Raw genomic sequence first — 27299 nt, forward strand, 5'->3', positions numbered from 1 at the left:
CCATGGTAGTCAGTCGGAGTGCCTCTGTCCCTTGCTTCACAAGTGGCTAGTGATTCCTTTCCTGTCTCAAGCTTGTGCTTCCAGTTGTAAATAGTTCTATTGTTTGTTAGTTAGTAGTTAAGTAGCTGTAAAGTGTTCAGTTAGTTAGGGTCCCAGAGGGGACTTTGCCCCGGCATGCCCTGTTCTCCAGGTTTTAAGCCCTGCTCCATGTGTAACAGACCCACTTGATAGTTGACTGCAGTGCCTCAGGAAGTCCCACATGAAGGAGCGTTGTCACATCCATTAGAACTTTTGTCCTCGGACACAGTGGAAATGCGATGCAATGTACGTCTCGGGGCCCTCCTGATGCAGGCAGCCCTGCACTCAGTCTTGGAGCCAGCTCAGCCTGAAATGGCACCCAATGCTTCGACCTTGGTGCATAGCACACCCTGGTCACTGGGCTCCTCCTGGCACTGTCCCTGGTGCTGAAAAAGAAGCCAAAGAAAATGGAACCAGGCAAGCCTGATAAAGGTGCTCTGGGCAAAGGATGCTGTTTGTGCCTTATGCCCACTCCGGAACCGCACAAGGGATCTGCCCTGGGGAGTTCCTTCCTTGGAAAAGACCCACCACCAACTCTGGGGAGCAGTATAGGGTCCAAGTGGACAGTGCAGTCAACAACCACTCAGCTCTTCATGCCTGCACAGCCAAAAGAGCTCCCACCGCAGCAAGCACCACGTTCAGCAAAGGACCCGGCTAAGGCTCCCCATGAAAACAAGTCCTCCGGTAAGGCCTCGCACAAGATGAGTGAGTGCCACTAGTTGCCAGAGCCAAGACAGAGCCCTAGGTTGCCAGGCTCTTGGTCTCCGCGGCCCAGGTCTCTGGTACATCATTACCAGGCATAGGTACCGCATTCCCGGTCCCCTTCTTTGTGCTAAAGCTCTCCCAGGTGTAGTGGACCTCCCCAGCACCGGTCCTCATCATGTAGTTGTTCACCAATGCTGAGACCTTGAGGCCAGTCCCTGACATGACACCACTATCCCTACTCTCAGTACCAGTCAGAACGCTCCTGGCACCGGTCACCGGCATCGATTGTTAGCTGCCAGACCCTGGCCTCGACAGCCCTGCCGTGGTCACCGGAGCACAGCGACTTCTCCAGATCAGAGGCACAGTTCAGCATCTCCCCCAGGCAGCAACAGGACTGGGCTCCGGAGGGTGCATCTGTCAATGGCCGACCCTATGGCCTTATTGCAATGCCTGGGAGGGTTCCTGTCATGCCATTAGTCCACTCCCAACAGCCCTTGGTTGCTGCATCAGACAGTCCGTAGTCAGCACCCATGGCTCCAGTGACCATCGTGGCTAAGGAACCGGTGCCCACACCAAAGCTACCCTCCCCATCAGGGAGGGCCTCCCCATCAGGGAGGGCCTCCCCCAGTGGTCCAATCATCCTCCTCCTCCCCGAATGAGGCGGTGGTGGGCCCCTCCAGAGCTAGCCCACTGGACAATTTCAAGGAGCATCAGGCACTGCTCCGTAGGGTAGCTTTGAACTTGGCCCTCAAGGCAGAAGAGATAAAGGAGCAGACGGACGCATTGTTCATTGTGGTCTCGGCAGCCATCCCAGCCCAGGTCACACTCCCGGTGCACGAGGGGGCCCTGAACATTGCCAAGTTTATTTGGCAAACCCCGTCCTCTATTCCGCCCACGTCCAAGAGAGCGAAGAAAAAGCACTTCATCCCTGTGAAAGGGTTTGAGTACTTGTACACTCATCCACTGCCATGATCATTGGTCATGTCTGTGGCCAATGAGAGGGATAAGCAGGGTCCCACCAGTTCCATCCTTAAAAATAAAGATGCTAAGAGGTTTGACTTGTTTGGTTGCAAGATTTATTCTACTGCCAGCCTCCAGTTTCGGGTGGCGAACCACTAGGCCCTCTTGGGCCACTATAATTTTAATTTGTGGTATTCCCTCCTCAAGTTCAAAGACTCCATGCCCCAGGAAGTGGCCCAGGATTTTGCAACTCTGGTGGAGGATGGCACCATGGCGGCTCAGTGCTCCCCCCAAATGGCCTGGGATGTGGTTGATTCGGCTGCCTTGGTGGTCACCTCAGCAGTGGTTATGAAGCACAGTTCCTCACTCCAGACCACAGGCCTGTCCCAGGAGGTGCAAGCCTCTATCCAGGACCTCTCATTTGATGGTGTTGGCCTTTTATCCAACCAGACAGATGTGCGGCCCATGGCCTTAAGGACACATGGGTGATTCTCTGCTCTCTGGGGATGCACACTCCTTAGATTTCGAGGCAGTCATTCTGGCCTCCTTTGCCACTGTGACGGGGCAGCCTCATCAAGGGCCTACAAAGAAAAGGGACACCAGGTTTAGCCACCACCGTGTGTCGTCGTCCTGCTCTCCTGTGCAGCCTGTCCCAGCTAAGCATCAAGGGGACCAGAAGCGCTCATTCTGAGGGTGCACCCGGGAGCGACACACCAGCCATCTGCCCAGATCCTTCCCGTCCTTTCCTCGACTGCCTCTCTCCTTATTGTCTGGCCTGGTTCAGGGTTACTTCGGACCGCTGGGTCCTGGACATAGTTGCTTGGGGCTATACCCTGCAATTCTTGGCCGCCCTTTCTCATCCCTCTTCAGGGACTCTTTTCATGAGCATCTCCTCATTCAGGAGGTCAAGAAACTCCTGGACTTGGGTGCTGAAGAGAATGTTCTTCAGGATATGGAAGGAAGAGGATTCTATTCCCACTGCTTTCTAATCCTGAAGGCAAAAGGGGGCCTGAGACCTATTCTGGACCTGCGAAGCCTCAACATGTCTCTCAAGAAGTTGAAATTCTGCATGGTCTCCCTGGCCTCCATTATCCCCTCCCTGGATCCAGGGGACTGGTTTGTCGCTCTCAACTTAAAGAACACATACTTCCATGTCTCCATATTCCCAGGACACAGATGGTTCCTGCACTTCATAGTAGCCGGACAACACTTTCAGTTCACGGTGCTACCTTTTGGCCTGTCCTTGACCCCCAGGGTGTTCACAAATTGCATGGCGCCAGTGGCAGCTTACCTCAGATGTCAGGGGGTCCAGATCTTTCTGTATCTTGATGTTTGACTCATCAAGGGCAGGTCTCCGGAACAGGTACAAAGGAGCCTTGATCTGGTGTGTTCCACCTGCAGTGGACCTGGGTCTGTTGATAAATGCAGAAAAGTCCATGTTAACACTAGTCCAACGCATAGTTTTCAGGCCATGGCAGGCTTAGTCTCCCCATACAAGCTCACCTGCTTGCCACAGCCCACACATGTCTGTGACTATTGGGCTGCATGGCGGCGTGCACGTATGTGGTCAGCTATGCCCATCTTCATATAAGGCCTCTGCAAACGTGGCTGAGCTTACATTCCAAGCAGGCACCCCTAGACCACGTAGTCATGGTACCGAGCCATGTCCTACTATTGCTGGATTTATGGCGGAATCCCAGTTCTGTGCTCCAAGGAGTTCCCTCTGTGTCCCCGACCCCATCTCTCACCCTGGTCTCCAATGCTTCGGATTTGGGCTGGGGAGCCTACCTGAGCGAGCTCAACACTCAGGGTCATTGGCAAAAACCCAACCTGACCCTCAACATCAATGTAAGGGAGCTCAGGGCAGTTCGACTGGCCTATCAGGCTTTCTTGCCCCACTTGAGGGGCAAAGTGGTGCAGGTCCTGAGGGACAATACTACCCCGATGTATTACATCAACAGACGGGGCGACAGGTCTTCAGTCCTTTATCAAGAAGTGCTCAGCCTCTGGGACTTTTGCATGAGGAACACCATTCACCTGGTGGCCAGCCACCTGCCGGGGACCAAGAATGTTTTGGTGGATCGCTTCAGCAGGACCTTCTCATCTCACCAGGAATGGTCACGCCCTCCAGAGGTAGTCAGTCTGATCTTCTGCAAGTGATGGAATCCCCAGGTGGACCTGTTCATGTCCAGGCAGAACAGGAAGTTCCATGTGTTCTGCTCTCTGCAGGGCAGGGACAAGGGCTGCCTGTCGGACACTTTTCTGAATTCATTGTCGGGAGCGCTGATGTATGCTTTCCTGATGGTACCCTTGATCCACAAGTTCCTCCTGAAGGTGAAGCAAGACAAGGCCAAGGTCATCATGGCCTCATCAACACTGGTTAGGCATGCTGCTGAGTCTGTCGGCAGTCACCAGCCTGAAGGTGCTTCTTCAGCTGGATCTGCTGTCCCAGAATCACAGCAATGTGCTGCACCCAAACCTGGCGGTGCTGCACTTGGCAGCCTAGCTGCTGTGTGGGTGAGTGGAGAGAATCAACAATGTTTCCCTGGTCTCCAGCAAGTCTTGCTGGGCAGCAGGAAGCCTTCTACCCGAGCTACCTATGTGGCAAAGTGGAAGCGAATTGCTTGTTGGGCCTCGGATCGTCGCATCCCACTGCAGGACATCCTGGACTATTTGCTGCACCCTAAGCTCCAGTGCTTGTCACTATCTTCAGTCAAGTTGCACCTGGTGGCCATTTTGACGTTCCATCCTCCATTTCAAGGCAGGTCAATCTTCACCCACCCTATTATGGCATGGTTTCTGAAGGGCCTGGAGTGCCTTTACCTGCATGTCCGAGATCCGGTACCCACTTGGGACCTAAATCTTGTGCTGTCACGGCTCATGGGTCCCCCCTTCAAGCCCCTAGCTTCCTGCTCCCTCTTGCTTCTCTCCTGGATGGTCTCCTTCCTAGTTGCCATAACTTCAGCTCCTTGAGTGTCCGAAATCAGAACGCTAACATCTGAAACACCTTACATGGTCTTCTATAAGGACAAGGTTCAGCTGCGTCTGCACCCGGCCTTTCTATGCAAGGTCATCTCCCAGTTCCATACTGGTCAAGATATATACTTGCTGGTCCTTTGTCCTAAGCCCCACACGATGGATGAGGAATGCAGGTTGCATGCCCTGGATGTCAGATGGGCTCTGGACTTCCACACAGACAGAATGAAGTCATTCCATAAGTCAATGCAGTTGGTTATGGCGATCGCAGACAGGATGAAAGGTTGCCCTGTCTCTGCCCAAACAATATCTTTGTGGATCACAGCCTGTATCTGCTACTGCTACGAGCTAGCAAAGGTGCTCCTGCCACCGATAGTTACAGCTCTCTTGACTAAGGCACAGGCATCTTTGGCCTTCCTCGCACAGGTGCTGATCCAAGAGATCTGTCAGGCCATGACCTGGTTGTCTGTCCACACATTCGCTTAACACTATGCACTGCTCAGCAAACTCAGGATGAAGCCAGCTTTGGCAGAGCTGTGCTACAAACTGCATGACTGTGAACTCTGAGTCCACCTCCACTGATTCTGCTTGCGAGTCACCTAGAATGGAATCAACATGAGCAAGCACTCGAAGAAGAAAAAACAGTTACCTACCTTTCGTACCTGTTGTTCTTCGAGATGTGTTGCTCATGTTCCTTCCATTACTTGCCCTCCTGCCCCTCTGTCAGAATTGTCAGCAAGAAGGAACTGAGAGGGCGCAGGGCTGGTTGCACCTGATATACCGTGGCATGAGTACGGCACTCCAATGGGCACCACAGCCAGCCCTATGGATACAGCTAAGGCAAAAATCTCTGACAACCATGCATGTGAGTGTGCACACACCTAGAATGGAATGGACATGAGCAATTCATCTCAAAGAACAAGAGTTGCCAAAGATAGGTAACTGTTTTTTCTTAGGTCAGGACCTCTTCTTCCAGAGTCTAATGAATGCTTCCTTTGTCGCTTCACGTGCTATGAATCTATGGGTGGAGGGGTTGGGTGTCCTGGGTGTCTGTCTTTCCTTTTTATAGTTTCTGTACCCCGCTTGAAAAACATTTACGGTGGGGTACCAGAAGACAAACTGTCTATGTGGAAGGATGTTCCCTGCTGTTTTTTTCTCACTGATTTGAGTGTTCTTTGTTTTCTTTCCTGCTTGATGATTCCATTTACTGCTTAAATACAAATTAGGCAGAGCATACATGCCTTTCTTTGAGACAGACCTGCTTGGAACAAGTGTTAATAACACCATTTAGTGGAATCTTATAACTTCACAAACAATGTTGCAACACATATTTTATCAGATGATACTGATCAGCAAAATATGAGTTTTCAAATGATTGTTACAATAGCACGTGGGGTGTGAATACAGGGGTACATTCTGTTACAGTTCCAATATTCAAAACAGGCAAATGAGATGACCAGGGTAACTAGGACAGTTAGCCTCAGTCCCAAGCAAAAAAATGAAAAAAATGGATACAAGATTCAACTGATAAATAATTCAAGGATTGGAATATAATTAATTACAGTCAACATGGCTTTATGAAAAATAGGTCCTGTTAAACATCTGATTTCATTCTTTGAGAAGATTACAATAGCTGCATAGATGTAATATATTTAGACTTTTGTAAAGTATTTGAATTTGTATCACCCAGCATTCTGATTAAAAATTACCTCTATATAATATCAATAAAGTACATGCTAAATGGATTGTGAACTGGCTAAGTGACAAATCTCAAAAAAGTAACAGTCAATGAGGAATCATCATTGAATAAGGGTGTTTCCAGTAGGCTTCCTCAGGGATCAGTTCTAGGCCCAATGAAATTCAATATTTTCACCAATGTTTTGAAGTAAATATAAAATAACTGCTAATAAAATTTACAGATGAAACAAAGATTGGCAGAGTGATAAATAATAATGAGGACAGAGCAATCATACAGAATAATTGGGTTCTCTTTTGTAAACTGGACCACTTCAAACAAAATATGTTTTAATGCAGCCAAGTGCAAAGTTACATATACAGGAACAATGAACGCAGGCCGTATCTTCCAGATGGGGGGACTGTGTCCTGGAAAGCAGTGACTTGAAAAGGGTTTAGAGGTCACAGTGAACAAACAACTCACCAAGAGCTTCTTGTGGAGAAAAGAGCCACAAAAATGATTCAAGGGTTGGAGAAAATGCTTTGCAGTGAGAGAGCTTTAAAGAGCTCCATTTGTTTAGCGTATCGAAAAGAAAAGTAAGTTTATTTGATTATAGAGTCTAAGTATGTTCATGGGGAGATAATACTAGGTACTATAGTTCTCTTTAATCTAGAGGATAACAGTATAACAAGAACTTGTGGCTGGAAGATGAAGCCACACAAAATAAACTTAGAAATAAGGCACACATTTTTAACAGTGAAGGTGATTGACCATTGGAAAAAACTACCAATGAAAGTGGTGGATTCTCCATTTCTTGATGTCTTCAAATCCAGACCGAATGCCTTTCTGGCCTGCAGCTGGCCCATGCCAGCTGACTTGGACTCACAGGACTCAGGCTAAGGGGCTGTTTAATTGAAGTGTAGACATTCGGGCTTGGGCTGAAGCCCAGACTCTTGGTCCCTGCATAGTGGAAGGCTTGCAGAGCTTGCACTGCTGACCATAGGTGCCGACTCCATGGGTGCTCTGGGGCTGGAGCACCCACAGAGAAAAATTAGTGGGTGCTGCAGCTCCCCGCCCCTCCACCTAGCTCGCCTCTGCCACTGCCTTCTCCCCAGAATGCACCCCGTGCCCCCTTTTTCCCCCTAGCTCCCAGCGCTTGCACCGTGAAACAGCTGTTTCGCATGGCTGGGAGGGAAGGGGGAGGAGGGAGAACGCAGTGCACTCGGGGAAGAGGTGGGGCCGGGGCAGGGATTTGGGGAAGGGGTCCAATGGGGCAGGGAGGGGGTGGAGTTGGGGCAGGACCAGGGGCGGGGGGGGGGCACGAGCATGCACCGGCACTGGGGAAAGTTGGCCCCTATGCTGCAGACCAAGCCCGAATTGCAATTAAATGGCCCCTTAGCCTGACTCAGCTGGCACAGGCGAGCTGCGGGTGTCTAATTGCAGTGTAGACAGACCCTATGTGGCCTTGGAGCAAAACTGCAAAGACAAGCTAGCCAGAGACTCCAGCCAGTAGGAACAGATGCAACCAAAGCAGGGACCTTTTTCACCTTTGGACATTCCAGTCAAAACTGTAGAAAGTTCTGACTCTGCCCTGTGCTGATAAATTGTTTGCTCCAATCCTCCCCATCTCGCCTCAGTCTCTTCACCTCAGATTCACTCCACACCTGCCCTTCTTACATTCTTCTGCCCCATCCCCCTCACCTCCCTTCTCTTTCCATTTAGCTGATCACTTTCTAAGGAACTCCCCCCATGAAAAAAAATGTGGAAGTACTATATTGTTGGTTGGCCACAGAAATGGCAGAACTGAAGGAGAAAACAGACCTCTAGTGGAGAAGGCCTGCAGAGTCATGGGACTCTCCTCAGAGCTGTCAGCAACAAGGGAGTAGCGGTGGGTCCTGGGAGTGAGTTAGGTGTGTGGGTTTGTGGAGAGGATTTACTAGTGTGGCAGGGTGGGACACTAAGAATCCCTCAGTGCCAACTGGCAAAGAATTCCCTGTTTGTAACAGGAACTCCTATCAGGCCTGAATGTGGCACTTTATACCTTGGGAGAGTGCCCTGGTAACCCCCATATTCATCATTTGTTCATAAATCTAGTTATTTTCTTTAAAACAAAACTAGGCAAAATCACACAAAATGAGACAGAAAAATAAAGCAAAGACTGATGCAACTTCTGCCGCTGGTGCTTTCTGCTGGGAAATTACAGGCCTAGCTCATGGTTTTATTAGCCACTCCAAGATCTGACAAACATTCACCAGCATCAGGGAGTTTAAAGCATTGTGTTTAGCTGCCCTCCTGGTCCTGTGCTTACAGCAGTATTGCAAAGGGTGGCGTCAGCTTGGTGCCTAAGCCTGTTGCTTATTAGGCAGCTGCCCAAAAGATAATGTCAGTACCCAGAAGAAATAAGGTGAGGGGACAAATGATACACAAGGGAGGGGACGAGAGCAGGAACCTCAGGCCCATGTCTAAGGTGTTGTTCAGGAGTTAATCTGTGGAGGGGGTGATGCCATCTGATTCCCTCTCTATGGCCTGGTCTTTCGAGATCAGGACAACACAGACCCATTGGCATCATGGTGGATGCTGGGGGTCCCTCCCAGGAGACAATCTGTTAGGGGCAGCAGCAGCCATGATGATGAAGGTCACTCCTGTCATAAATAGATAGCTAAGGGTTAATGTTTCTTTCACCTGTAAAGGGTTAACAAAGGGAACCAAACACCTGACCAGGGGACCAATCAGGAAACCGGATTTTTCAAAGCTCAGGGACGGAATGTTTGGGTCTGTATCTTTTGTCTGGCTCTCAGCTATGAGAGGGGTCTTTCTATCTTCAAGCTTCTAATCTTCAGTTTCAAAGTTGTGAGTACAAAGGTAGAAAAATAGTAGGCTTTTATTGGTTTTTTTTGTATTTACATGTGTGTAGTTGCTGGAATGTTTAAATTGTATTTCTTTTTGAATAAGGCTGTTTATTCATATTTTTCTTTTAAGCAATTGACCCTGTATATTGTTATCTTGATACAGAGAGCATTTTTATGTCTTTTCTTTCTTTTTATATAAAGCTTTTCTTTTTAAAACCTGTTGGATTTTCTTTTCTAAGTGAGGCTCTAGGGGATAGAAATCCCTGTGCCAGGATTACGGTCTCTCTCAGGGAAAGACTGGGAGGGGGAAAAAGAAGGAGGGGGGAAGGTAAATTGCCCTCTCTGTTTTGTAATTCAAGGAGTTTAAGTACAGTAATCTTCCAGGATAACCCACGGAGGGGAAGCCTGGGGAGGAAGTAAAGAGAAGACAAGGGGAGGGGGGTTATTTCCCTTTGTGGTAAGACTCAGGGCATCTGAGTCTTGGGGTCCCCCAGAGAAGGTTTTGGGAGACCAGAGAGGGAGCCAAGCCCTGGAAATCACTTGGCTGGTGGCAGCGATATCAGATCTAAGCTGGTAATTAAGCTTAGAGGGTTCATGCTCGCTTCTCAGTTTATGAACGCTAAGGTTCAAATCTGAGTAGGAAGTTATGACAACTCCCAGTCTGCTTGCCCTACTGGCTCTTAAGTGACCCCTGCATAAGCACAGTCTAGCTGGGGGGTGGCAGCCTCAGCCTATTGAAACTAACTAGGCAAAACACATTTGGGGGTTTCCAGCTATAACCATTTCCAGAATCCATCCCACCCCAATGTCTAGGAGCTTTCAGCTTGTTGTTATGCCAACTGGAGATCTTACCAGGAGCATGGCAGAGCCTTTATCACAGTCCTTTTCGCTTCATCCAGATGGTACCAGTTTTTCCTCTCACTTTTAACAGCATTTCTAGCTAACAGGCTCAGAAGGATGTTTATTGCCTTGTACAGTTTAGGGTACAGATTTCCACATAGCAATGAGCTCACTGTATATCTTTACAGTACATAATGTTTCTGCATGTTGGTGCCGTCATTCGGTTAGATCACAGAAGTGCTCAAACTGGAAACCTTCTATGAAAAGCAGTGGCAGTGGTGTCACTTTTCTGACCAGTTCCCCAGACTGGGCATTAAGGACGGTGTCGTGCGGGAGCTGCCATCATTTGAGTTAGTCCTGCTCATGTACGTCCATTAGCGAGCCCATGGTATTTTTCTGCAAGCCGGGGCGTCAAACCCAATAGCCTGGCTAAACTGAACTGGGGTAATTGCATTCGGCATCCCTTGCCCTTTCCACTGGCTACTCTATTATTTTTCACCTCCTGACTCAGCTTTTCTGTGGTGCCATTAAATAGCTATTGCCTCTCCCCACAGCAGGAGTTGTAGTTGGCGTTGTTACTTCAGATTCCTTCTTGCTTATCTCCCATACTCCTTGCATCTGTGAACAGTCACTTCAATACATTAACTCATGTCAAATTCTTATTGTTTCAGAATAGCTCTGACTTTTCTCCTGTTACTCTTCCTGGAAGCACCAGTCCTATAGTTCAAGTTAGGTGAATGTGCCCCTCCTCCAGCTCTCCTGTGTCTGGCAACTGCTGCGTTATGTCTGTGCAATGTGTAAGGGCAGGTCTGCACTGCTGCTTAAGTCGAAGAAGACATGCCTCCCCCCCAAGCGACACAAGTTACACCGACCTAAGCACTGTCCGCACCGGTGCTCTCCCGTCAGCATAGAGTGTCTTCACCAGCCACACTACAGCGGTGCAGCTGTGCCAGTGCAGCACTTCTAGCATAGACCTGCCCGAAGGAATGAGTGAGAAATTCTTGGTGAATCCCTGGGCAGGAATATTTGATCAATGTGTTGGCTGTCAAATGTCCTACAGCTAAAAACAGGCATTCTAACTGTTCACCTTTCTAATCAGTTTTCTTTATTTTTTTAGGTCCACCTGCTGAGCCACTGGAGCCCACCAGACCTTTACCAACTCTTCCTGTGCGCAGGATTCACTCCCCTTCAGAAAGGAAACATGAAAGACAGCCAAGACCCCCCAGGCCACCTTTAGGTGATAGGCCATCAACTCCAGGCATGAAACCCAACATCTGTGATGGCAACTTTAACACTGTGGCTCTGTTTAGAGGAGAAATGTTTGTTTTCAAGGTAGTAAATCTGTCTTACCAATGATGTTTTCTTTAAGCTTTATATCCTGGAAAAGAATAATACGTGTAAATAGTTACACATTATCAGCTATTTTATGGTACCACTTTGCTCTACTGAAAACAGTTCTCATAGACTCATAGACTCGTAGGTCAGAAGGGACCAATATGATCATCTAGTCTGACCTCCTGCACAAAGCAGGTCACAGAACCCTACCCATACACTTTTATAACAACCCCTAACACATGACTGAGTTATTGAAGTCCTCAAAATTGTGGTTTGAAGACCTCAAGCTGCAGAGAATCCACCAGCAAGCGACCCATGCCCCACGCTGCAGAGGAAGGCGAAAAACCTCCAGGGCCCCTGCCAATCCGCCCTGGAGGAAAATTCCTTCCCGACCCCAAATATGGCGATCAGCTAAACCCTGAGCATGTGGGCAAGACTCACAGCCAGCACCCCAGGAAAGAATTCTCTGCAGTAACTCAGATCCCATCCCATCCAACATCCCCTCACAGACCATTGAGCAGACTTATCTGCTGATAATCCAAGATCAATTGCCCAAATTAAACTATCCCATCATATCATCCCCTCCATATACTTATCAAGCTTAGTCTTAAAAAGCCAGATAAGTCTTTTGCCCCCACTACTTCCTCGGAAGGCTGTTCCAGAACTTCACTCCCCTAATGGTTTAGAAACCTTCGTCTAATTTCAAGTCTAAACTTCCTAATATCCAGTTTGTACCCATTTGTCCTTGTGCTACATTAGTACTAAGCTTAATAATTCCTCTCCACTCAAAGAGCTTGGCCTTGTTGAGCCTGGCAAAAAAGGCTGCGGGGGATATACTTGCTCTATATAAATATTATCAGGGGATTAACTTAGGGAGGGAGAAATTAAAGCTAGTACTAAGAGACAAGGACAATGGTACAAACATATTAGAAGTTTAACTGAAATTAGACGAAGTTTCTAACCATTAGGTTGAGTAAGTTCTGGAAACACCTTCCGAGGAAGTATGGGCAAAAGACTTATCGGCTTTAAGACTAAGCTGATAAGTATAAGGGGATGATATGAGACCATATTTGGCAAATCGGATTATCACAGAAAGTCTGCTCAACGTCGGAGATTTGATGGAATCTAGTTACGCAGAGAATCTTCTGGTGCTGGCCTGACTCCCACATGCTCAGTTTAGCTGATCGCCATATTGGATCGAAGATTTCCTCCAGGGCGATTGCAGCCCTGGATTATTAATCCCTAAGTGCATGACCTTGCACTTTTCACTATTATATTTCATCCTATTACTATTACTCCAGTTTACAAGGTGATCCAGATCTTCCTGTATAGTATCCCAGTCCTTCTCCGTGTTAGCAATACCCCCCAGCTTTGTGTCATCCGCAAACTTTATTAGCACATTCCCGCTCTTTGTTCTATTATGTGTAACTGACAATCAATGAGCATGAGAATTTTGAAAGGAAAGCTTTAGCAGATTCGAAAATACTTTACTAACACTTGGCATGGTGCCTAAGGAGAAGGGCATAAATGAAAGAGTGTTCTTTGTGATGTTCATAATTTTGTTTTGCCTTCAGAATTACCTGCATGCTTGACAAAAAATAAACCAGGTTCTGGTTAATGTTTTTAAAGCAAAAATATCAGATAGCAGACTCTTCTAAACAACCATGCAACCTACAGTTGAGAAGCACCCTTCTTTCACTAATTCATTGTTCAGTGGAATTCTTCCTACATAGCAGATGTAATCATAAAGCTTTATTAACAAATCTGTATCTAGAATACATCAGCATTTTGATGACATCTTACTTTACTACTACTTAGCTCTTTTCATCAGTAGAACTGAAAGTACTTTACAAAGGTCAGTTTCATTATACCTGTTTTATACATGGGAAAACAGGCATACAGAAGCTCCATGACTTGCCCAAGGTCACACAGCAAACCAGTGGCAGAACCAGGAATACAACACAGATCTCCTGAGTCCCAGTCCAGTACTGTATTGACTAGCCCACATTGCCTCCCTGAGCACATTACCTAGCATTTCTCTGAGATGGCTGGAGGCACCAATAAAACAGGGAAGGGGCCTTTCTAAAAAAACTGCAATTTTTGCTGTCAAGAGTGGGTATATAGCCTGCTGGTCTCTAGGGGTGTAAGCATATTCTGAGAACAGCGACCAGATCAGACCTGGCAGGGGAGTCATGGGGGAGAATGCCTAGTCTGAGGATCCTGATGAGGCCTAGATGTGAGTCAGCCACCAAGAAGCTCAACAGTGTCAGTACTTAAGTGGGGAAATGCATGTCCACTGATGCAAATTTAAACACCGTGGGGACTTTACCAGCAGGAATTCAGGGCTAGACAGTGGTTTCGGGGATCTAAATTTTGGATATAGGTGCTTAACATGGCAACTAGTAGCGTACTCTCCTTTGTGGATCTAGCTCTTAGAGTTGGGTTAGATCCTAAAGCTCAAATATTTGTTATGGAGGTGCCAGTCTCAGCGTCATTGTTAAGGTTGGGTTCCTTTTTATACTTAAAGGAGGGATTCAGCCTTTTTATTTATATGACAAATATGGCAAGTCCTCTGGGAGAACAGAATGAATATTCTGAGAATTTACAAGTACTAGACATCCATTAATTAGTAGTTATTATTAGTTAAAATGGAGAAGATGGGATTAATATGAGAATTGAAAGGAAGATAAGGAACTGGTTAAAGGGGAGACTACAGTGGCTCATGCTGAAAGGTGAACTGTCAGGCTGGAGGGAGGTCACTAGTGGAGTTCCTCAGGGATCAGTCTTGGGACCAATCTTATTTAACATTTTTAGTACTAACTGTGGCACAAATAGTGTGAGTGTGCTAATAAAATTTGTGCCTGTCATAAAGTTGGGAGGTATTGCCAGTATGGAAGAGGATCAGAATATCATACAAGAAGATCTGGAGGATCTTGAAAACTGGAGTAATAGAAATGGGATGGGTTTCAGAGTAGCAGCCGTGTTAGTCTGTATCCGCAAAAAGAACAGGAGTACTTGTGGCACCTTAGAGACTAACAAATTTATTGGCGCAGAAATGAGCTGTAGCCCATGAAAGCTTATGCTGAAATAAATTTGTTAGTCTCTAAGGTGCCGCAAGTACTCCTGTTCTTTTTGAGAAATGGGATGGTTTCAGACTGGTAGCCGTGTTAGTCTGTATCAGCAAAAACAGTGAGGAGTACTTGTGGCACCTTAGTGACTAACAAATTTATTTGAGCATAAGCTTTCATGGGCTAAAACCCACTTCATCAGATGCATAGAGTGGAAAATATAGTAGCAGGTATAAATACACAGCATATGAAAAGATGAGAGTTGTCTTACCAAGTGTGTGTGGTGGTGGGGGGGTCAATGCTAACGAGCCAATTCAATTAAGGTGGACGTGGGCTATTCTCAACAGTTGACAAGAAGGGAGGAAAATCACTTTTGTAGTGCTAATGAGTTCAATTATCAGAGGGGTAGCCATGTTAGTCTGGATCTGTGAAAGCAGCAAAGACAACGAAGTGCATCTGACGAAGTGGGTTTTCACCCACGAAAGCTCATGCTCCAACAGGACTCTTTGCTGCTTTTAATGAGTTCAATGTAATCAAGGTGGCTCATTTCAAACAGTTGACAAGAAGGTGTGAGTATCAGCAGGTGGGGAAATTAGTTTTTATAGTGACCCATCCACTCCCTGTCTTTATTCAGGCCTGACACCAAATTAGGTCACTACAAAAACTAATTTTCCCCCAGCTGATACTCACACCTTCTTGTCAGCTGTTTGAAATGGGCCACCTTGATTACACTGAACTCATTAGCACTACAAAAGTGTTTTTTCCTCCCTTCTTGTCAATTTTTGAGAATAGCCCACTTCCACCCAATGAACCACCCAGATTAGAAGAACACATTTCCCACAAGACATTTGTAACCACTTGTAGTAACATGTCATAAAGTAACCCCAGCCATTGTGCAGGACAGTGGACTAAATGACCCCCTTCAGCACTGATGATCTTGATAAACTGTATGACTGTTCATTGTAAATTCTGGAAAAATATGCGTTGGAGGCCCTGCAAGTACTGGTATCTTGTCTTCTGCCATGTGTGTGGGATGGACCCGTGCGCGCGCGCGCGCACACACACACTGATTAAAGGATAGTAATGATTAGTACTAGTCCCTAACCTGTTATAATGCGAAGAGAAAGCATCTTCCTATAAACTTAGCCAAATCTGGTTGGAATGCAGTCATTGCTCAAGATCAGTGCAACTACACAGCACTCAAGTTCGTTATTATGGCATCTGGGGCCATTTCATGGTCTAATTAGTGGTTGAATGCAGGGTATAAAAGTTCAGACACCTCAAAAGCCCTTTTTCTCTTCCTAGGATCGTTGGTTTTGGCGTCTGCGCAACAACCGAGTGCAGGAGGGGTATCCCATGCAGATTGAACAATTCTGGAAAGGCCTCCCTGCAAAGATTGATGCTGCCTATGAGAGATCTGATGGGAAATTCGTTTTCTTTAAAGGTAGAGTATGTTTACAATGCAATTTTGCATCACTGTTCTAATCCCGCTTTCTGCGGCTAGCTTTGACAAATGGGATTTCTGCTTGTCTGTTGTAACATTGTATTGGTGGGAACTGTATCTCATATTGGAACCATTTGTGGAAATCCACAAAGAAAGGTAACTGAACTCCTCACAAACCCTCAATTCTAATTACTCAGAGCCAGATGCTAAAAGGTATTTGGGTACTTAAAGATGCAGCTAGGTATCTACTAGGATTTTCACACACACTGTGGGCTAGATCCATAAAGACACTTGGGTGCCTAACTACCCCTGTAGGCACCAGGTCCTCAAAGCCCTGCTCAGCTGCAGCCTAACCCTGTCAGTGTCTAATTCCTCAGAGGTGCCTAAGTCTCTGCTAGTGAGAATATGCAAAATTGCCTAAGTCCTGATGCTCCTGAGTTGCGTGGTGCCCTAGCTTATGCCTAAGCCCTGGTGGGATTCTCAAAATAGGCATTCCCCTTGCTGCCTTTTGTACAGAGCCTGATCCAGTAGGCAGAGGTCCTATGGGGCTAGTGGAGAGGTGGGTGTGTTCAGTAGCCCCAAAAGCCCAGTGGCTACTGCATTCCCTTGGGAGGTGGGAAAGCCGGGTTTGTATCTCCACTCTACCTGAGTTGGAACAGAGATTTGAACCTACAGCTCTTACATGAAATGCTAGTGGGTCCATTGGGGGGCTTCTCTCAATCTCTTGTTGAAGCCGTCGTGCTTTGTATAAAGACTTATTGGTGTGGAGACTTGAATCCACTGTCATGTGACTCTCCCACATGTAGGTGAGTGCTCTGAGCATGAGGCTAGGGAGTCAGTCTCTCACTTTCCCAGTGAATATTTCATTAGTTATACAAAGTGAAACAGCTTCAACAGGACTGCTTGAGAGAGACCCACGCAAGACACTCTACGCTGAGGGTTAGAGCACCTTGCCTTAAATGTGGGGGCCTGAGGTTCGAATCAGGGAGAGCAGTAGTTTGGACCTAGGACTCCCACATTCTGGGAGTGTGCTCTAGTTATTGGCTATAAGGGCGTGGGGTTGTCTGTCTCTCACAGCTGCTAGGACACAGGCTACCTAAATGGCTGACCTGGCTTAAGTGCCTGATGGCTGAGAATCCTGACCAGAGAGAGGCACCTAGCTACCTTTGAGGGTATCGTGGCTTCACAGGGTCTGGTCTATGCCCCAGCCTGTAGCCAGTTCCTTGGGAGTGACCCCTTTAGTGTGCTGGTCCACACAGTTCCATAGGCCAGGCCAGTGGCCTCCAAAACTGGGCCTTCGGGTGCCAGAAATCTCTGTGGCCTCCTGCAGTGAGTCCAGCCAAGCCAGACACCTTGGGAGGCTTGTTCTTACCCTTTGCAATGCCAGGCAGACTTTTCAAACAAGTTAACAATTGTTAGTGTCCTGGCCTGCAGAATCTGAAAGTCATTAGGTTACCACAGAGAAGCAAAGGTTAAGACAGAGTTCAGACTGGCCAACACTAGGGCCCGTGGGCCGTGCTACCATAGGAACCAATTTTCCTTCCTCTCTCTGGGCTTTTCTACACTTAAAACACCACAGCAGCATAGTTGCACAGCTGCAGCACTTCATTGTTGGCACTACTTACACCAAAGGGGGGGTCTCCTGTCAGCGTAGACAATCCACCTCCCCAAGAGCCAATAGGTAGGAATTCTTCCTTCGACCTCAGCACTGTTCACACAGCGACCGAGGCTGGCTTAACGCTGCTGCTCAGAGGTGTGGATTTTTCACACCCCTGACCAACATGTTCCAGTGCAGACCAAAGATCTGACTCTGTCCCTGCCTTTGTCTGTCAGTCCCAGGAGCGAGCCCCTGTGTCTGCGAGAGCTCACAGAGCCTGACACCTTTCCCCACTGTTCTCCAGCTAGGGGGCCCTTGCTCTGCTTCCTGGCAGAGAGATGAGTCATGGGCCCAGCTCCAGCCCTGTGTGAGGCCAAGTCTCTCCCTCAGCCCCACCCTGCACATCCCCCAGGCGCCCCCAGTCCATGCATCCTCTGAGTGCCCCCCCCCCCTGCACATCCCCCGGGCCATTTAAAATGGCCCAGGGCCCCCACACACCACCGGCAGCTCAGCGGAGCTAAGTGGCTTCCTGCCTGCTCGCTCCACATGGTTGCCAGCCCCTTCATGCAGCCCCTAGGCGGGGTGGGTCTGTGTCCTGCCCCACGCGCCCCTGCGGCCAATGGGAAGCTGCGGGGGCAGTGCCTGGGGGTAGCAGCACATGGAGACCCCCGGCCAGCCCTGCCTAGGAGCCCCAGGTAAGTGCTGCACCCTCCCACCCCCTTCCAGAGCCTGCACCCCTCCTTTGGCCCCCAAACTCCTGCCCAGAGTCTGCACCCCCTCCCTCTGCACCCCCTCCCACCCTCAAGCTCCCTCCGAGAGCCTGCAGCCCCTCCCTCTGCACCCCCTCCCATTCCCAAGCATCCTCCCAGAGCCTGCACCCCCACCCCCAGCCCGGAGCCTGCACACAGCACCCAAACTCCATCCCAGAGTCTGCACCCCCTTCCCACACAACCCATCCTGCCCCCAAACTGCCTTCTAGAGCCTGCACCCCCTCCCTCCACACCCCCTCCCATCCCCAAGCATCCTCCCAGAGCCTGCACCCCCACCCCCAGCCTGGAGCCTACACACAGCACCCAAACTTCATCCCAGAGCCTGCACCTCCACCTCCTTCCCACACACCTCTCCTGCCCCCGAATTCCCTCCCAGAGCCTGCACCACAGTCCTCTGCACTCCCTCCCAGAGCCTGCACCCAAACTCCCCCAGAGCCTGCACCCCTCACCCCCTCCTGCACCCTCACCCCTTGCCCAAGCCCAGAGCCTACACCTAAACTCTATCCCAGAGCCTGCCCAACCTCTTACCCATCCTGCACCCCAATCCCCTGCCTCAGCCCAGGTCCTGCACCCCAGATCTCCTCCCCCAACCCAAACTCCCTCCCAGAGCCTTACACAGGTGGGGGGCAGTGTTTGGGGGGGCAGAGTTTGGGGGGCAGGTTCTGGGAACCACCAAAAATTTCCACAAACTTGCTGCCCCTGCAGAGAGGTGGGGGGAAATCTCCTCCTCTTGACTGTTGGTCACTAGGTGTGAATGCCCTGCCTATGCCTTGGCAGGATCCTTCATTCACATACATAGATTCTATTCAGTTTGTTAATGACCCAGGCAGCTACGAGGCAAACATTTGGTCCCTTCCCTGTATGGTCAGTACACTGAAGTGCAAAGCCTAGAGGAAAACCGGGGTACATGCAGGAATCATAAAAATATCATCAAAATTCCCACATTAGTCACAGATGGACAGGGCTTAGGCCTCGCCCCTCTCCACAGCATGTCTCACTGCTCAGCACGCTGGCATCTGTGAATCTCTTTCTTAGGCCCCTAACTTCCTCATACAATGCCTGCGGTCCGGGGTGCCTAGGACTTAGTCCTCTTTGTGGATCTAACCCCATGGCGCTCACTCCTACTGAAGTCATGAAATCAATGGAATTGAGCAATTAAGCACTTTTTCAAATCCAACTAGGCACCTATCTGTATCTTTAGGCAACTACCTCCCTTTAAAAATCTGGCCTCACCCACTTCACCCCTGATCTCAGGGAAATGAGGGGAGGATTTGGCCTAGAGGTGACCATCTCTAGATGGAAAGTGATTGCTGAGTGGAATTCATTGTAAAACCAAACATACAGCAGTGTCACCAGTACAGTAGACATGCTTCATCATGTTTTATGCCTGTGTAGTCTGGTGTGGATCTCGTCATAAATGACAAATAAAGTGATTCTGCACAGCATGCAGGGACAGGTGGGAGCCACATAACTGATGATTGTACAGTGTCTGAGGAACATGAGATTGGCAAGTCCATCCAATCAAATCTTGCTCACTGCAATATTCCATTGTAAATGTAATTATGACACATCCTTATAAGCTCTTTTTAGCCTGACGATAGAGGAGAATGTCTTTGATTTCTTGAGGCAAACCTGACCTGACGATCCACTTATAAATTATTGGACTTAGGGTATGGCTACACTTGGTAATGTGCAGCGCTGGGAGTTACAGCTGTGTTTGCACAGTTGTGTAGGGACAGCACTGCAGTGTGGCCACACTGACAGCTACCAGCGCTGCAGTGTGGCCACATTTGCAGCATTTGCAGCGCTGTTGGGAGTGGTGCATTGTGGGCAGCTATCCCATAGAGCACCTCGTCCCATTTTGGCGCTGTGGGTTGTGGGAAGGGGACGGAAGGGTGCGGGTCATTCAGACTGTGTTCATGGTAAGCAGCTTTACTTTTAAGGAGGGAAATTTGGGAGAGGAGCGGGGAGGGGGGTTATGGCTGCCTGGCATCGCATGCCTAGATGTGGAATAGCCCATTGATTTGGTCTATCACGTCACGGTAATGGCCTCTGTAATCTCTTCAAAAGTTTCAGCGAGCGTGGGCAATGCACTGCGCAAGTTTATAGGGGAGCCACCGTGGTCCTTGTCCCAGTCAGGCTAACGTGTCCGTCGCCACTGTGCGTGAGGGGTGGGGGACCATTGCTGCACCACAGGCAAGCTGCATATGGACCAGGCGGAATCCACATTGCTGTAGAAGACCCTCCCGGCTCTTCCCAGGTGACCCGAGCAGCGATATATTTGGCAGGATAAAATCTTGTGGAAAAATGTAGGATATGGTTCAGTGCACTTTCCCCAGCTGCTCTCTGCTTCCCCAATGCACAGAAACCCCAGTGAGCCCTGACTCAAGCAGCTCCTCTTCTCAGGTGAGTCGCGGCAGAAACATTGATTCAGGGTAACTGCTGTGGCAATTGTGGGGTGGTGTTCATGTTGATGCAAGCTTGCAGGGCCGGATTAATTCGCATCCTGCTAAGAAGAACCGTGACTTACGGGGGAATGTGCAGGACATTCTGGATGGGCTTTGCACAAATGGGTTTCCCTAACTGTGGAGGGCGATAGATGGAACGCATATTCCTATTCTGGCACCACCCACCTGGCATCCGAGTAACATTAATCGGAAGGGGTTTTCTCTGATGGTTCTCCAGCGCTTTTTACGTGGATCACCGTGGGGCATTTCACTGACAATTGCCACAGGCTGGCCTGGAAAGGTGCATGATGCACGCATCTTTTGGAACAGTGGCCTGTTCAGTGAAGCTGCAGGCCGGGACTTTTTTCCTAGACCAGAAGATCACAGTAGAGGACATGTCGAAATGCCCATTGTGATCCTTGAGACCCGCTTACCCGTTAATGCCTTGACTCATTTGAAACCATATACAGGAAGCTTGACTGGAGCAAGGAACGGTTCAACTACAGGCTGAGCCGGTGCAGAATGAAGAAGCTTGAGTGGAACCAAGGAGAGCAAAGAAATTTTGTGAACCAGTTATGAATCAAGTATGCCAGAGAGAATAAGAGGCTGCAGGACTGGAGAGAGAATGCATCAGTGGAGGAAACACAAAGCAGAGAAAGGAATTGGTTACAAGAAAAGCACAAAGCAGCTAAGCCTCCTGGCATGCCAAACGGACTGTATGCAGTCACTGGTAACCATGCAGCAGATCACTACTGCTACCCCCCCGCCCACGCCAAGCTCTCCCTCATGTCCCACTGTTTGCTCAAAACCCCCTTCTCCAGCATCCTGGTTCTTACCACCCCAGCATGCCCCCAAACACCTAGTACTTCACTACCAGCCCTGAGAACTACGACCCTTACCTAGCACTCAACCCCCATCACCATGCAGCAATTAATCTTGAGTGCAGCAGGCATTGCACACATCCAGCAGGACATATTCAACCTGCTGACTGTACAGTTCAGCACCTCCCCCTGCCCTTTTATTAGCGTATTTTTAATAAAGGAGTTTCTTGCTTTTAAACAGTTTTTATTATTGCAAAAGTGAAAACAGTACTGTACCCCAGGGAAAAACAGGCACTGGCAAATATTTACCACTGCCACTCACTCCTGTGCAAGCACCAAACATTAGTTGCTATTCAGCTCAAAATTGCTCCCTTAAGGGCATCCCTAATCTTGAAGCCCTGTGCTTGGGCCTCTGTGTAGCCCTGCCTCTGTCTGTGCAAAATTCAGCCTCCAGGCGTTGAACCTCAGAGGATCCATTCGTCACTGAATGTTTCACAAAGATTATGGAGGATACAGCACACGGATATAATGCGGGGAATGCTGCTTTCCCACCAAGGTTCGTAGCTTCCCATAAAGACACCTCCAGTGTCCTTTGAAACAGCCAAAGCACACTCCACAGTCATTCTGCACCGGCTCAGCCTGTAGTTGAACGCTTCCTTGCTCCAGTAAGCTTCACGTATAGACGTTTCAATGGTCAAGGCATTAACGGGTAACGCGGGTCTCAGGATCACAATGGGCATTTCGACGCCTCTACTGTGATCTTCTGGTCTAGGAAAAAGTCCACCGGCCTGCAGCTTCTGAAACAGGCCACTGTTCCAAAAGATGCGTGCATCATGCACCTTTCCAGGCAGCTGTGGCAATGTCAGTGAAATGCCCCACGGTGTCCACAAGCGCTGGAGAACCATAGAAGAAACCCCTTCCGATTAATGTACTCGGATGCCAGGTGGGTGGTGCCAGAATTAGGAATATGCTCCCATTCTATCGCCCCTCCACAGTTAGGGAAACCATTTGTTGCAAAGCCCATTCCAGAATGTCCTGCACATTCCCCAGAGTCACTTCTTCTTAGCAGGATGCGATTAATGGCCTGCAAGCTTGCATCAACACTATTCCAACAGTCGACTTTCCCACTCCAAACTGGTTTGCGACCGGATCGATAGCTGTCTGGATGCCATCTTCCAACTGCAATAGCACCCGCTTCTCCACTGACAGGGCACCTTCAATCTCGTGTCTTGCGCCGCAGGGTTGGGGCGAGCTCAGCACACAGTCCCATGAAAGTGCTTTTCTCATCCGAAAGTTCTGCAGCCACTGCTCGTCATCCGAGACTTGCAGACGGTGATCCCACCACTCAATGCTTGTTTCCCGAGCCAAAAGCGGAGTTCCACGGTGCTGAGCACGCCCGTTACTGTCACAAGCAATTTTAGTGTCACGCGTCAGGCGAATCTAATCAAGTCGACTCCTCACTGTCACTTTGGAGCTGAAGGAATAGCTCAACTGCCAAACGTGATGTGCTGCGACATCATTCACAAAGTCCTCAGCAGCCTGGGCTCATTTCCACAGAAAATTGCGCCTGCAGACTCACAATGGCACCAAACTGCTGAGATGTGTAGCGATGCACCACGGGGCGTGGACAAGGAAGCGGATCTGCTTCTTCACCAACAAGTTCCAGCTGCTGCGACTGGCTAGCTTCCTCCTGGCTTGAGAAGAGCTCCTGGCTGCATGCCTCTTGGGACTCTGGGGTGTCTCCCACCACCTCAGTAGCCTCACTCCCAGTTTCCTCTACACCCTCCCCCTCCTCTCCCGGCTCTGAACTGTCCATTGTGGTCCTCGGATTGGCAGTAGGGTCACACCCAAGTATTGCATCCAGCTCGTTGTAAAAATGGCAAGTTGTGGGGGCAGCACCTGAGTGCCGGTTTCAGTGACTCTAAGAAACCTTAAATCTACTTCAGATTCTACCTAATCTAAGTCTTCATTTAAAAAAAAAATCACCAGCAATTTTTCTCATGAAGAATCTCTACAATGTAAACCAATGACTAGGATTATTTGTCAATACAGTTGGTCAAACTGTTTGTAGTGAATCATTTATCCAACCCATTTATTCCCACAAATGTTCTGTGAACAAAACAGAATTTTTAGGACTCTCTATTTGTAAATGTTTGTCAAATTGTGTGTGTCTTTATTAATCACAGTTTATGGACTGTCCATAAATTGAGCCACTACACTTATTTCTTATCCCTATATATTACATATGATTGGTCACCCAAATCACATGGTATTGGTTCTGGATGACTGAGATTTTATAAATGAGAGATTATAAAGAAATCTTTGTTCTCAACAGGACAGGAAGGGGAGGGAGCAGGAGATAAATAGACCTAAGGAATGCTTTTTTCCTGTCCCATTCTGCACAACCAAGAGCATTATATTTGGCTCCTTATGTAGACTCCAGATGTAAAAATAATTGGCTTCCTTCCTAACTTGGGGAACAAGAAAGAAATCTTGTGGCCTTTTCTATAGCACTCATTGCTGTTGTACCTGAGCCTGATAAATATTAATGTGTTATCTTTGCAGCAACCCTATTATATAGGGAGGGCTTCACAGGCCAGGAACTGAGGCACTGGGAGATGATGGCCAAAATTTTCAAGAGTCTCCAGTAATTTTAGATGCTTCAGTTATATAATGAGTGAGCAAGCAAGAGAATGATCCTACAGCCTGACGGTTAGAGCACTCCCCAAGAAGCGGGAGACTCATGGTCCAGCCCCGCTGCTTTAAATCTTTATTTAATCCAAAGTGGAAGCTTCAAGAAGAGAGACTGAGGATAGTGCACATCAGAATATCTCACAGCCCAGTAGTTAGGGCCTGCATCTCAGAAGTAACAGCCTCCTGTTCAAATTCCTTCTCCCCCTTAGATAGACGGGAAACTTGAACTGAGAGTCTCCCACCTCCTGGGAGAGTTCCCTACCCACTGGCTAAAAGTTACCAGGGAGCTCCTTTCCCACCCTCTGCTCTGAGGCTGAGGTGAGTTAGGCGGAGGAACATCTATCTTCCCCCACTTTGTGCATCACACTGGCGCTTACATATCCGGGTGCCTAGAGGGAGCCAGCAATGTGCATATCCAGAGCCAGGAACATAGGTGCTTAGAAGACCTTTACAATAGAAATGTAGGTGCTGAGTGATTTTAGGTGCCTGCTGACTTTGGCAGTGGCAGCTGAGTGGGGATTTTGTGAATATCACTGGAGCCTAAATTTGGGATTGTAGGGATCTAATGTGGCAGTTAGGTGCCAAAGTCCCTTTGTGAATCTAGTCCTCGCCCTAGCTGACTGAGCCCACTGCACATGCGGGGAGGCAGGGCAGGACTTTTTTATGCCATTTTCCCACCCTACCTCACAGGGGTGTTTCGAATATAAATTCATTCATGTTTGTTAGGACTGACACAGAAACAAAGTGACATTCCCAAGGCCATGAAATCTGGCAAAGCTACAGTTCAAATTCAGGGCCTGCTGCCTTCCAGCCCTGAGCTCATCCCTTCCTGCCAGAGGGGCTGAGACTTCACAGCTCCCATTAACTGCAGCTGCACCTTTGGTTGCAAAACACCCCTTTCCTCATCCAGCCCCTTCAAAATTTCTCTGCCTCCAAGTCATGAAGGTGGGTTTCCTGTAGGAAGATAGTATCTGCTTTCAGTGTTTCTAGATGAGTGATTATTTTTTTCTTTTTATCGGGTGAGTCATTGCTTTGCTGTTCCTGGAAACACAATTTATAATATTAGGCATAAGGAGTGCGTACGTCAAACATTTCTTTATCGGTTACCTGAGTAGTGTCATTGCTTGGGCCACAGATCTAGGAAAGGTGTGTCTGGTTCCCCCTCACCACCCCGGAGATGTGAACGGGGCAGGGGAAACGGAGAGAGTTAGGCAGACCAGGAAAGGTAAAAGATAATGTGGGTGTGACAGGGTGCTGGGCAGGAACTCCTGAGCCAGCCCTCTGTCCTGCCAGCTCCAATTAAGGGAGGTAAACTGGAGCTGGCTAGAGAAACCTGCATCAGACTGGCAAATGGGAAACAGCTGCCAGCTTAATTAGCCAGGAGCAACATACACGCCTAGAGGAAGGAAGCCAGGGGAGAGCCAGAGAGTGGAAGGAGAGCAGCAGCTCTTCCCTCCTGGGTGCAGAAAGTTCCCTACCCACTGGCTAAAAGTTACCAGGGAACTCCTTTCCCACCCTCTGCTCTGATGCTGAGGTGCGTTAGGTGGAGGAACATCTATCTTCCCCCACTTTGTGAGAGCGGAGGAAGTGAGTGTTATGGAGCGCTATGGCTGGCCCACAAGCAAAAAAAAAAGGATGGCCCAAATGCTGCCCCTGCAAATGTGCCACCCCAAGCACCTGCTTGCTTTGCTGGTGCCTAGATCTGGTCCTGCTTACAATTATTGCCCAGGGCTTTGCATTTGGAGGGGGTTTTGGTGAGCTCTTGTTAATATCTTGAGTTCTGATCAGGGGAGAGACAAAGGCTCTGGCAGCATGGTGGATAAAAATACCCCAGGCCTCCCTTTTTCCAGCCCCACAATTCTCAGACTGTTTCTCCTGGCACTTCCCTCTCGCGATCAATATCCTTCTCCGGCAGTGCTTTAATAGGTCTTTCCTGTGGCTGTGCGCTTCTGTTCCTAGTACTCGCTGTGTCAGCTAGCAGGGCGAGTCTGCTCTCAGCTTTCTCTCCTCCTGCAAGTCAGCTTGAAGTGTACTAGTAAGATTTATGATCTCGGGTTACAGCTTCACATAATCTATCCCCTTGAGACTTGTTTTAGCCAGTCCATAAATTCATCTAGTCTCAGAGGGGCACAGCTCCCTGGCCAGCCATCCTGTGCAACAGCTTCTGCTTTTAAGGATTGTGTAGAAAGTCTGGAGATGGTGCAGCAGCCCTAAGGGCTTTATATTAGAAGCAAAGAGTGGTAGAATAATCTCTAATACAAATTAGCTGGAAAAAAAGCAATTCCGTGGCTGCTGGTTGTGACCATTAGGAGGTGGGGAAAGGAGCTGTAAAGCTGTGCAGCCCCAGCCCTCTAGTGGCTCCTGGAAGTCTGACCATATTGTGTTATACTGTATCATTTGTTTAGCCCGCTTTTCAAAATCATTTACGGGGGAAGTGTCTCAGGCAACAGGAAAGCTAAAACAGGCGGGGGAATGGAATTCACTTCTTGTTCTCACCACAGCAGTTTGCCACTTGCCACAGTACTTGCTTGTGAGGTGGCTGATGCTAGTCTTGGGGGGTCACTTGAAGAATGGCCTCTGACTTTTGCTTGTGACCCAACATGTCTTTTAGGATGCAGCCACCTTCTTCCATATGCTGGCCCTGTGATTATCTCTGTTCCACGGTGTGTGCAGCAATGTGCCACCAGTAGGGAGAGTTGGGAACTGCAGGACACCCTCATTATAATGGCCTTCAGAATAATGAGAATATAATGAACCTGGTCCCTGGATCCCACCTTCAGCCCTGGGGCTGCAGTGAGGGCTGACAGAGCCTCCAGCCCTGGGTCTGCGGTGGGGGCTCAGAGCTGCTCCAGCCCTGTGGCTGCAGCGAGGGCTGACCGATCCTCCAGCCCTGGGTCTGCGGTGGGGGCTCAGAGCTGCTCCACCCCCTGACTTGGATCCCAGGGGGGCGTTGTTAGAGGAAGGGTGCACTGTCCTTAGGGCAGGGGCCAGATAGCTGTTTGGGAATGAATGTAGGAACGAGTAAGACAAAACACACAGA

At 48.7% G+C, this 27299-nt stretch overlaps 2 protein-coding genes across 3 annotated transcripts in view; one reads left to right on the forward strand and one right to left on the reverse strand.

The window, feature by feature from the left end:
- Positions 1–27299, reverse strand: part of FAM83C (family with sequence similarity 83 member C) — a 293103-nt gene that overhangs the window by 210237 nt on the left and 55567 nt on the right. The window lies entirely within an intron of this gene.
- The window catches only part of MMP24 (matrix metallopeptidase 24), a 208423-nt gene that overhangs the window by 176361 nt on the left and 4763 nt on the right, over positions 1–27299 (forward strand). For both annotated transcript variants that reach the window (XM_075072350.1, XM_032766541.2), the window contains 2 exons: positions 11201–11415; positions 15792–15930. In XM_075072350.1, the coding sequence (XP_074928451.1) occupies positions 11201–11415; positions 15792–15930 (354 nt within the window). The remainder of the gene's footprint in view (positions 1–11200; positions 11416–15791; positions 15931–27299) is intronic.

This window comes from Chelonoidis abingdonii, chromosome 14 (genome assembly GCF_003597395.2).
Source record: "Chelonoidis abingdonii isolate Lonesome George chromosome 14, CheloAbing_2.0, whole genome shotgun sequence".
NCBI classification, from domain to species: domain Eukaryota; kingdom Metazoa; phylum Chordata; order Testudines; family Testudinidae; genus Chelonoidis; species Chelonoidis abingdonii.